The sequence below is a fragment of the Mobula birostris genome, chromosome 8 (genome assembly GCF_030028105.1).
Source record: "Mobula birostris isolate sMobBir1 chromosome 8, sMobBir1.hap1, whole genome shotgun sequence".
Classification (NCBI taxonomy): Eukaryota; Metazoa; Chordata; class Chondrichthyes; order Myliobatiformes; family Myliobatidae; genus Mobula; species Mobula birostris.
Window position 1 is genome coordinate 4973378 of NC_092377.1, and position 12542 is coordinate 4985919.

The 12542-nt window shown below is 42.7% G+C and overlaps 1 protein-coding gene across 2 annotated transcripts in view; it reads left to right on the forward strand.

The window, feature by feature from the left end:
• Nucleotides 1-12341, forward strand: part of LOC140201121 (uncharacterized) — a 63200-nt gene extending 50859 nt beyond the window's left edge. The window contains exons 5-7 of one of the 2 annotated variants that reach the window (XM_072264738.1): nucleotides 918-961; nucleotides 3199-3242; nucleotides 9789-12341. In XM_072264738.1, coding sequence (XP_072120839.1) covers nucleotides 918-961; nucleotides 3199-3242; nucleotides 9789-9905 — 205 coding nt within the window. In that variant the 3' untranslated portion in view covers nucleotides 9906-12341. The remainder of the gene's footprint in view (nucleotides 1-917; nucleotides 962-3198; nucleotides 3243-9788) is intronic. The other variant, XM_072264739.1, reaches the window with a different exon arrangement.
• The last annotated feature ends 201 nt before the right edge of the window (nucleotides 12342-12542 follow it).

Genomic DNA, 12542 nt, shown 5'->3' on the forward strand with positions numbered 1-12542 from the left:
GACTCTCACAATATTTTATTCATTTATTGAGATAGGGCACTTCGAGCCGTGCTGCTGAGCAATCCTTGATCTCACCCAGGCCTAATCACAGGACAATTTACAATGACCAATTAATCTACCAACCAGTACATCTGTTGGAGGAAACTGGAGCACCCAGAGGAAACCCACACAGCCACGGGGAGAATGTACAAACTCCTTACAGGCAGTGGTGGGAATTGAACCGAGGTCACTGGTACTGTAAAGCGTTGTGCTCACTACTACACTCCCGTTGAGAAGTATCTCAACAAGTCTTTGAATTACCAGGACCATCAACAAAGGGCTGGAAATAGAATTGATGAAGAGATGGGTCAGTATGTACAGAGTGGGCTGGAGGACCTGTTTCTGTACAGCATGACTCTATCCAATATACCCATATTAACATCAGCCTCTGTGCTGACCAGATACCCGAGCTGACTTGCTTATACCTCGTCTCTACTATCAGTTTGTCCTCCTTCCCCTCTCCCCACCTTTTTATTCTGGCATCTTCCCCATTCCATTCCAATCCTAATGAATGGTCTCATCCTGAAATGTCAACAGTTTATTCCTCTCCATAGATGCTGCCTTACCTCTGCATTTTGTATGTATTACCTTGGATTTCCAGCATCTACAGAATCTCCCCTTTTATTGAAATCATCTAGGCCATTCTTATCTTAATCTTGGCAACCCTGCTGCGTCATATATTGAGGATAAGAGTAATCCAATTCTATCAGGAGTACTAAAACCAACATGAAACAGACAACCGTTACTTTCACAAAACTTCATTATAGATAAAGATAATCTGACTACTTTAACTTCTCATAAAGTTGTTAAGTTGTTTCTAAGACATTAACATCTATCATATAACTAATTCACTAACATGATCTTCACCATTTCCCCAGGTGCTCTACTGAATATCAGGAAACAGTGTATGCCACAGTTACAGGTAAAAAGTTCATTTCAGTGCTCACATTGGGAATTACTTCACATGATAGTTATGTTCAACAATAATTCGCAATGCAGGATAAGGGAGTAATCAATCATTTCATCATTCTCAACAGCAACTCCAGTCCTGCCTTTTCACTTCTCTTCAATATATGCAGACAAATAAACATTCCTCATCCTCTGAAATAGAGAAGGATAAAGATTCACAAGCCTCATTAAAGCAAATAACTCACAACATTGTCCTAAATAACAGATTCCCGTACACGCAGACCATACCAAGGTATAGAAATAGAGTGAAAATCTCCACTCTATTAAGGCCAATTCCAATCAGATCCTGTATCCAGACAATCCAAATGTAAGCATCAACATCTGTTTCAAACCAGAGGACACCCTGCTACAGAGCACCATGTATTCTGCCTTCTGACACAGCCTGGCATACCATCAGTCTCCAGCTGACTTTAAAAATTTCTCAATTCATGCACATTCTCTAAAAGTGGTTACTGTTACTGTTGAATTAATGGCAGAATTCTACCAAGACCAATACAAGCAGAGACGTGGAATGGGCTGCTAGCAGCGGTGGTGGCGGCAGATACGATAGGTTTTTTAAGAGACTCCTGGAGCTTAGAAAAATAGAGGACTGTGGGTAACCCTGGGTAATATCTATAGTAAGGACATATTTAGCAGGGCTTTGTGAGCCAAAGGGCCTGTATTGTGCTGTAGGCTTTCTATGTTTCTCATCCACTTGACCTTGGCTGAACTCACACTTGTGATCATGAGCAAACTACAGGACATACAGTAAGTTCTTTAATTCATCCTTTACTCCCAATTGGAAAGCCAACTGAAATCAGCTTTGCACAGAGGAATCTGTCTGCAAGGTGCTGCACACTAGCTAAACAAGATAAGAACCCATGGTCTTACAGGACAGATATTGGCATGGATAGAGCATTGGCTGACTGGTTGGAGGCAAAGAATAGGAATAAAGGGGGCCTTTTCCGATTGGCTGCTGGTGATGAGTGGTGTTCCATGCGGGTTTGTATTAGGACTGATTATTTTAATATTATACTATTTGTCAACAAATTTGATGATGGAATTGATTGTTTCGTGACCAAGTTTGAGAACTATACAAAGGAGGGGCAGGTGGTGTTCAAGAAGCAGAGAAGCTACAGAAGGACTTAGACAGATAGTCTATGGCCATGCACTTTGGTAGAAGAAAGAAAGACAGACTATTTTCTAAATAAGAGAAAATTCATAAATTGGAGGTGCAAAGGGACTTGGGAGTCCTTGTTTGGGATACCGTAAAGGCTAACTTACAAGTTACGTTGGTGTGAGGATGGGAAATGTAATGTTAGCATACATTTCGCAAGAGCTGGAACATAAAAGCAAGGATGTAATGCTGAGTATTATATAAGGTATTGGACAGACACATTTGGAGTATTGTGCCCCTTATCTGAGAAAGGATGTGCTGGTATTGGACAGGGTCCAGAGGAGATTCGACAGAATGACTCCAAATATGAACATAATAATGTACGAGGAGAGTTTGATAGCTCTGGGCCAGTTCGTGCTGAAGTTTGGAAGAATGAAGGGAGATCTCATTGAAACCTATCAACTATTGAAAGGCCTTGATAATGTGGACGTGGAGAGGATGCTTCCTTCTGTGATGGGATTCTAGGATCAGACAGCACAGTCTCATAATATAAGGAATTCTCCTTTAGAGGAGGAATTCCTTCAGCAGAGGGTGATGAATCTGTGGAATTTACTGCCACAGATCCAATTGTTGTGGAGGTCGAGTCATTGGGTATATTTAAAGTGGAGGTTAACATGTTCTTGATCAGTAATGGCATCAAAGGTTGTGCAGAAAAGCAGACAAACAGGGTTGAGAGGGATAATAAATCAGCCATGATGGAATGGTGAAGTAGACCTGATGAGTTGAATAGCCTAATTCTGCTCCTCTATCTTACGGTTTACACTTTTGACTTTTGTTCCCCAATTAAGGCTAAAAGCAGCCTGAATAACACAAAAGCAATCAACTCTGGCCTTTGAGTCACGTGTGAGTCTTGCTTGCCATGCCCCTGTGGAGGTTCTGATGGGAAATGCTTCACATGGCATGTTCTGCAGTTTGCTGTCCCTGTCTGAATGCACTTGCTAAGCATGAACAGAAGACTTTTCATCACAATGTGATTTCAGTTCAATTATCATTCTTGTGTTGCAACTCTCAAACAAATTCTCATTTTATTTCAGCTGAAATGGAGAAGAATACACAGGGGCCCACAAATGTCACTGTGGTAAGTAACTTTATACAATATAACATTGAGAAATGTTTTCTATGAACACTTTTACTTCCTAATAAATCAGATATTGAAAGTCTGTTAGATAAACACCATTACTTCCTCTTTAACCTTTTATTTGGACACTAATATGAATTAGCAGTAGGAACAGGCCCTTCCACCCCATTGTTATAAGACTATTTCTACTCTCCTATACTCACCTATACTCACCTCTACTTTCTGAGGAGGCTGAAGAGAGCTGGACTTTGCACATCCATACTCACATCATTCTACAGATGTACAGTAGGGGGCATCCTAACAAACTGCATCACTGCGCGGTACAGAAACTGCACTGCTGCAGACAGGAACAATCTACAACAGGCAGTCCAAACTATCCAACACATCGCCAGCACCAGCTACCCTCCATCAAGGACATAGATACAGAAAGGTGCTGGAACAGGGCCAGTAACATCATGAAGGATCCCACCCACCTTGCTCATGGACTTTTTTGTCCCACACCCGTCGGGGAGGAGGCTATGTAGCATCCACACCAGGACCTCCAGACTCAAAAACAGTTACATAGAAACATAGAAAACCTACAGCACAATACAGGCCCTTCGGCCCACAAAGTTGTGCTGAACATGTCCCTACCATAGAAATTATTGGGCTTACGTATAGCCCTCTATTTTTCTAAGCTCTATTTAACTATCCAAAAGTCTCTTAAAAGACCCTATCATATCCACCTCCACCACCGTTGCCGGCAGCCCATTCCACGTATTCACTACTCTGTGTAAAAAAACTTACCCCTGACATCTCCTCTGTACCTACTCCCCAGCACATTAAATCTGTGTCCTCTTGTGGCAACCATTTCAGCCCTGGGAAAAAGCCTCTGACTATCCACACGATCAATGCCTCTTATCATCTTATACGCTTCTATCAGATCACCTCTCATCCTCCGTCGCTCCAAGGAGAAAAGGCCAAGTTCACTCAACCAGTTTTCATAAGGCATGTTCCCCAATCCAGGCAACATCCTTATAAATCTCCTCTGCACCCTTTCTATGGCTTCCACATCCTTCCTGTAGTGAGGTGACCAGAACTGAGCACAGTACTTGAAGTGGGGTCTGACCAGGGTCCTATATAGCTGCAACATTACCTCTCTTCTTTATTAATTTTATTAATCTTTTTATTGATTTAGAGAAAACATATATACAGACAAAGGGAGAATTATCTCAAATATATATCAGCAACAATATAAACAAAAGATGAAATACATATTATCATAATCATACATAGTAATAAGCAAATATGCAAGATATAATAAAAAAGGACACTTAATTCTCCTCTTATCAATTCATAAAGAGAGGAAAAAAAACTTTAAATTTAAAATGAAAGGGGAAAAAAAACACTGCACTAAAAAAAAGGGGGACTGGGAAGTCCATTCAGAGGATACAACCAAAAAAATAGGAAAGACTTTCTGATTAAATCTAAAACTTTGAAAAAAGTAAAATAATTGGAAGAGTAATAAATCAAATCGAAGCCGGCATTTCAGAAGTTTCTCCGGATGTTCCTCTGTGCTTCTCACGGCTGTCTCCATCAAATCAGGATTGTGCACGGTACCTAATTCACAAATACGATATCATTTCGGAGCGGCCGCATGCATTGCGTCATGTTGCCATCTTCTCCTCCCCTCTATAGCTATATATTATAGCTATCAACTCTTTTTGAATGGTTTAAACTGAATGAGAGCATTTGTCATATTAGGCGGATAAGCAGGTTTATTTGGCAACAAACCATGTAAAAAATTCCTAATTTGTAAATATCTAAAAAAGTGTATATTAGATAAATCATATTTATCCACTAACTGAGAAAAAGACGTTGAACAATCCCCTAAAAACAAATCTGAAAAAGTTACTATTCCCCTCATTTTCCAATTTAAAAAGGCCTTATCCAATATTGATGGTTAAAAAAAAAATTGAGATGGCTATTACTAGAAAGAATAAAATTATTTAACTCAAAAAATCTACGAAACTGAAACCAAATTCTTAATGTGTGTTTCATAATTGGATTAAAATCTTGTCTACTAATCTTATGTTCTTATGGTCTTATAACTTCACTTGCCCCATTACTGAACTGTTCCCACAAGCTATGGACTCACTTTCAAAGACACAGAAACATCAAAAACCTACAGTACAATAGAGGGCCTTTGGCCCACAAAGTTGTGCTGAACATGTTCCTACCTTAGAAATTACTGGGCTTACCCATAGCCCTCTATTTTTCTAAGCTCCATGTACCTATCCAAAAGTCTCTTAAAAGACCCGATCGTATCCACCTCCACCACCGTAGCCGGCAGTCCATTCCATGCACTCACCACTCTGAGTGAAAAACTTACCCCTGACATCTCCTCTGAACCTACTCCCAAGCACATTAAACCTGTGTCCTCTTGTGGCAACCATTTCACCCCTGGGAAAAACATCTGTCTATCCACATGATCAATGCCTCTCATCATCTTATACACCTCTATCAGGTCACCTCTCATCCTCCGTCACTCCAAGGAGAAAAGGCCGAGTTCAGTCAACCTGTTTTCATAAGTCATGCTCCCCAGTCCAGGCAACATCCTTGTAAATCTCCTCTGCACCCTTTCGATGGTTTCCACATCCTTCCTGTAGTGAGGCGACCAGAACTGGTCTCTTCGCCTCATGTTCTAATTTACACATTGGTTGTTTGCCCATCCTGTTGGGTGAGGACTTTCAGTGACTCTGTTTTGTTTCTTTGCATTTTCTGTGAATGCCCTCATGGTTGTAAATGGTGCCGTAGATGTAGTTTGATAATAAATTTACCCTAGAACTTTGATCTATTGACTCATCAACTTTGACCTCATCAGCCCTTCTCAATTATACCAAGCAACTGTGAGGACCCAACTTGAACACTCAATGTCTTGACTAATAACGCAGATGTACCAAAGCTTTCATCATCACCATATCTACCCGAGTCTCCACCTTCAGGGAATTGGATACGTGTACCCCTAGGTCTTTCTGTTCTACAACACACCCTGCAATTTTAAATGGACATTAGCAAGGCATTTGGAAAGGTCCTCAATGAGAGGCTGGTCTGGAAAATGAAGGCAAATGGAATGCAAAGCAAACATCCCAGTTGGATCCAACATTGGGAGGCAGAGGGTTGTGGTGGGGGATGCTTTACTTATTCGAGGTCGCAGGGTGGTCAGTGATGTACCATCGAGACTGGTGCTGGAACGATTATTACGATATTGAATAAAATAAAATGTCAGAAACTTTCTTGTCCCATGCTGATGGCTTCAAAAGCAAGTGTTCATGGGTTTAATATGAGAGGAAGGAGTTTTGAATGAGATATGAGCATTTAGCACACTTAAAAAATCTGGTTAATATCTACAAATCTCTGCCTGAGATGGTTTTGGAGTCAGATACAATCATTTAAACAGGCACTCAAATATAAGGTAGAGAGGAAATTCAGTCGATGGGGAAAAGATCAGCATGGCCGTATTTCCCTGCTGTACGACTCGATGACTGTATGAGATGAAAGGGAGGTGTCGGATTCTAATGTTTTAATCCAAAGTTAATAAATGACTTTGGAAATCAGGAAAGAGTCCCAAAACCTGTTGCTTCAAAATTGTTTTATTAAGCACTAATAGAACAAAGAGAACTGGAAGTGAATTACATAATAATCTGCCCATCACCTACACCTTCTCCCTCCAGTTCCCCAGCCTTTATTTATAGTCTACTGTCCTAGTGTTGTGCAGTAAACCGGATTTGATCAGGGACCTCGAGGTAAAGGAGCCATTAGGATGTAGTGACCATAATATGATAAGTTTTAATCTACAATTTGAGAGGAGCAAGGGAAACTCAGAAGTGTCAGTATTACAGTTGAACAAAGGGAACTATGGTGCTATGAGGGAGGAGCTGCCCAAAGTTCAATGGAACGATGCCCTAGCAGGGATGACAGTGGAACAGCAATGGCAAATGTTTCTGGGAATAATACGGAAGGTGCAGGATCAGTTCGTTCCAAAGAGGAAGAAAGATCCTAAGGGGACTAAGGGGAGGTCATGGCTGACAAGGGAAGTAAAGGACAGTATAAAAATAAAAGAGAAGAAGTATAACATAGCAAAGATGAGTGGGAAGCTGGAGGATTGGGAAACTTTTAAAGAGCAACAGAAGGTAACTAAAAAGGCAATACGCGGAGAAAAAATGAGGTATGAAGGTAAACTAGCCAAGTATATAAAGGAGGATAGTAAAAGCTTCTTACGGTATGTGAAAAGGAAAAAAATAGTTAAGACCAAAATTGGGCCCTTAAAGACAGAAGCGGGTGAATTTATTATGGGGAACAAGGAAATGGCAGATGAGTTGAACAGGTACTTTGGATCTGTCTTCACTAGGGAAGACACAAACAATCTCCCAGATGTAATAGTGGCCAAAGGACCTAGGGTAATGGATGAATGGAAGGAAATTTATATTAGGCAGGAAATGGTGTTGGATAGGCTGTTGGGTCTGAAGGCTGATAAGTCCCCGGGACCTGATGGTCTGCATCCCAGGGTACTTAAGGAGGTGGCTTTAGAAACCGTGGACGGATTGGTAATCATTTTCCAATGTTCTATAGATTCAGGATCAGTTCCTGTGGATTGGAGGGTGGCTAATGTTGTCCCTCTCTTCAAGAAGGGAGGAAGAGAGAAAATAGGGAATTATAGACCGGTTAGCCTGACGTCAGTGGTGGAAAGATGCTGGAGTCAATTATAAAAGATGAAATTATAACACATCTGGATAGCAGTAACAGGATCAGTCCGAGTTGGCGTGGATTTACAAAGGGGAAATCGTGCTTGACTAATCTTCTGAAATTTTTTTGAGGATGTAAGTATGAAAATGGACAAGGGAGAGCCAGTGGATGTAGTGTACCTGGACATTCAGAAAGCCTTTGATAAAGTCCCACACAGGAGATTAGTGGGCAAAATTAGGGCACATGGTATTGGGGGCAGAGTACTGACATGGATTGAAAATTGGCTGGCTGACAGAAAACAGAGTAGCGATTAACGGCTCCCTTTCGGAATGGCAGACGGTGACCAGTGGGGTACCACAGGGTTCAGTGCTGGGACCACAGCTGTTTACAATATATACTAATAATTTAGATGAGGGAATTAAAAGTAACATTAGCAAATTTGCCGATGACACAAAGCTGGGTGGCAGTGTGAAATGTGAGGAGGATGTTATGAGAATGCAGGGTGACTTGGACAGGCTGGGTGAGTGGGCAGATGCAGTTTAATGTGGATAAATGTAAGGTTATCCACTTTGGTGGTAAGAACAAGGCGGCAGATTATTACCTAAATGGAATCAAGTTAGGAAAAGGGGAAGCACAACGAGATCTAGGTGTTCTTGTACATCAGTCACTGAAAACAAGCATGCAAGTACAGCAGGCAGTGAAGAAAGCTAATGGCATGCTGGCCTTCATAACAAGGGGAATTGAGTATAAGAGCAAAGAGGTCCTTCTGCAGCTGTACAGGGCCCTGGTGAGACCACACCTGGAGTACTGTGTACAATTTTGGTCTCAAAATTTGAGGAAGGACATTCTTCCTATTGAGGGAGTGCAGCGTAGGTTCACAAGGTTAATTCCCAGGATGGCGGAACTGTCATATGTCGAAAGATTGGAGCGACTGGGCTTGTATACTCTGGAATTTAGAAGGCTGAGAGGGGATCTTATTGAAACATATAAGATTATTAAGGGATTGGACACGCTGCAGGCAGGAAGCATGTTCCCGCTGATGGGCGAGTCCAGAACCAAAGGCCATGGTTTAGGAATTAGGGGTAGGCCATTTAGAACAGAGTTGAGGAAAAACTTTTTCCACGCAGAGAGTGGTGGATATATGGAATGCTCTGCCCCAGAAGGCTGTGAAGCCAAGTCTCTGGATGCTTTCAAGAAAGAGATGGATAGAGCTCTTAAAGATAGCGGAATCAAAGGTTATGGGGATAAGGCAGGAACTGGATACTGATAGTGGATGATCAGCCATGATCACAGTGAATGGCGGTGCTGGCTGAAAGGGCTGAATGGCCTACTCCTGCATCTATTGTCTATTTTCTACTGTCCTTTCCTATCAGATTCCTTCTTCAGTCCCTTGCCACTTCCACCTATCACTTCCCAGCTTCTCACATCATACCCTTAACCCCCACCTCCACCTCTCTCACCCTCCCCTCTAACCTGGACTCACCTATCACCTGCCATCTTGTGATCCTCCATCTCCCTTCTACCCTTTTTATTCTGGCTTCTGCCCTCTTTTTTCCCCAGCCCCGATGAAGAGTTCATGAACTAAAACATTGACTGTTTATTCCTCTCCATAGATGCTGCCTGAACTAATGAATTCCTCCAGGATTGTGTGTGTGTTGTTTCAAACTAATCGCATCATCAGTATATCTGGTGTCTAAGATCCCTGAAGTTAAACAGCCTTTAGCAGCCGAACATAGCAATGTCCTGTGGGGATGGGTCAGATATAAACCAGGGGGTGAGAGGTTTGTTTCAGTACTGTAAATGTCTGTTTTTCTGTTGCAGTCAGAGCAATCACAGATGTTTTATGCTGATATTCAGTTCCTACGGCAGAAGACAGCTCCAAAAATTGAAGTCACCGAGGAAACAACCGAATATGCCATCATCAAACGTGCCCAGTGACTAAAAATAATTCTTCAGCAGTAGCAGCAGGTTATTAAATATATGTGCGCTTCTTGCTGGTAAAAATCATCACACGGGACTCCAGAACGTCACACCTCGCAACTTCCACCAACTACAACGTGATCCTACACTCACATCTTCCCCTCCCCACCCCTTTCTGCTTTCCACAGGGATCACTCTGTCTACAACTTCCTGGTCTGCCATCTCTCCCCACCCATTTCTTCCCATCCCCAGGGACTTCCCCTGCAACTGTAGATCAAACCCATCACAAATTCACAGTCAAACAGCAAGGAAACAGGCCATTTTAAATAACATTAATGTACCTGCCTCAACCACTTGCCCTGGCAATTCATTTCATCTACTGACCACTCTCTGGATAGAAACACTGCCCCTCAGGTTCCTGTTAAACTTTTCCCCTCTCACCTTAAACCTGTACTCTCTAGTTCTGGGAAAAGGACTCTACACATTGAGTATCTCTGCCCCTTGTGATTTTATACAGCCCTCAGTCTCCTACACTGCAATGAATAAAGCCCCAACCTGCTCAACCACTCTCCATAATTCAGTCCCCTGAGTCCTGACAATATCCTCCATCTGCTCTTTTCCAATGAACAACAACAAAACTGAAGACCAAACTCCAAATGTGGCTTCACTTCCACGTCCACCCTCAGCACCATCCAGGGCCTGAAACAGCCCTTCCCCTATGAGGTGGGCATTATTGCATCTCCTCCAGCATTAGTGGTTGTACCTGGGCCTCCTCTACATCAGTGAGAACAGGTACAGACAGGGCAATCGCTTTGTTCAACACCTACATTCCTTCCTCCAGAAATGACCCATTTATGCCTGTCTCCACTACCTGCCAATCCTTTAAAATTGTGCAGTATCTGTGCTTATTGAATGGCTTCTGAAACTCCAAATACAATGAATAGACAGGATCAGATTTATCCTGCTTCCTACATCCATAAAGAATGGACTGAAACATTTTCTAAATGTCCTGATCTGACTTGGGAAAATGGAGCCCCCGATCCGTTGATCTGCGTCAACCATGGATGTTGCATTCCAGCTGTCTACGTTGGATACACACGCTAGTCAGTAAGCCACGGCAGTACGATATGGAGAGTAAGTTGTTGCCTGGGCAGTGGGTTCCCCCTCTCCACACAGCGGATAAATCCAAATGAACGGCAGAGACCGATACCGTTTGGCACCAGTGGTGTCGCAGGAGTTGCCTGTCAGCATTCAGCTCAATGTAGTGGCGTTAGGGACTCCAGCTCTGGATTTTCATCAGGGTTACTCCCAATGATTTCCCCATGAGTGGGTATAGTCGTGAGGCAGCAGAGGTTTGAGATCAGTGTTTTCCTTCTCTATGAACTGCCAACTACGGCTGACAAGCCCCATCTTCCTGAAGCGATTGGTTTTAAGATAGCAGTAAACTGCCCTTCCCCCTTCTCCTGTCAGTAGAAATGGTTTCACTGGGCTCAGTAGGTAAGCCACAAGTAATGACAAGAAGCTGGACTTGGTTGTCAGAGGCTATTTGACATGTACAATAGTGGGAGCATTTATTAGGGAATGGGAGCTTATCCCCACTAAACCATCACCCCACCCTAACACCCACCTGGCTATGACAACCTTAAAGGAATCCAAGAAAATAGTTATCATTTGCTAAATTTATAGAGTATTTTGTAAATGAAATACAGATAACCCCCATCTTACAGGGAAATGGGGTGGGGGGGGTGGAAAGGTAGCATTGGTTGAAGACAGAACACATTGCAAATTTGCTGTAACGTGAAACCTTGTCAATTGCCGATCCTATGAGAAAGTGGGTGAGTTTTCAGCTCAGTTAGTGCTGTAATATGACTTGTGTTCGGGCAGGTGGGGCTTGTCAGGCTTGGACAACAGCCCGCCTGGGCGAAGTAAACCTCTGATTTTAAACCTCCGATTTTAAACCTCCACTGCCTTGCAGCCATACCCACCCATTGGGAAGGCTTTGGGAGTAAACCCTGAGGAAGAAATCTGGGGTCCCTAAGCCAGTTTGATGTTGTCTACAACTTCACTCTGGCAACCTCTGCAACGACACTGGTACCAAGCTGTATCGGCACTTGCCCTTCCCTTGGAGTGCATCAGTGATGTGGAGAGGGGGAGCACGCTGCATGGGCAACAGCCAGTTCTTCAAATCTTCCCACCCAGGCTTGCGTCCTGGAGAGGACACAGTCCACCAGAGGGGCAAACCCATGATCCCCTGGGATCGACGCTGCCTACTAATGAGGCATGTTTCCTGCTTGTAGAAAAAGAGTTTACTCCCTCAATTTGTATTGTGTAACAATTGCAAATTATTAACTTTGACAAGAAAAGCAGTGTGCAGCTTCCTTGCAAGTATTCATATTATTGTCAAAGTATCTTAACTTGATAAAATAAAATTCTGTGTATTTATTAATTAAACAATGGGATTTTGATACTGGAATGCTAAGTTGTGCAACTCTGCCATTTACAGTCAATAACAGGACCCCAGGGAGTCACAGAGCACTCTGGGCATCTAGTTCATGATCAACTGCTATTCTGCCTAGGCTCGGTGACCCTCCATTCCCCTGCTGATGGCCAATCGAGTTTCTGGTGACCACGTTACAGGAAGGAAGTGGAGAGAGA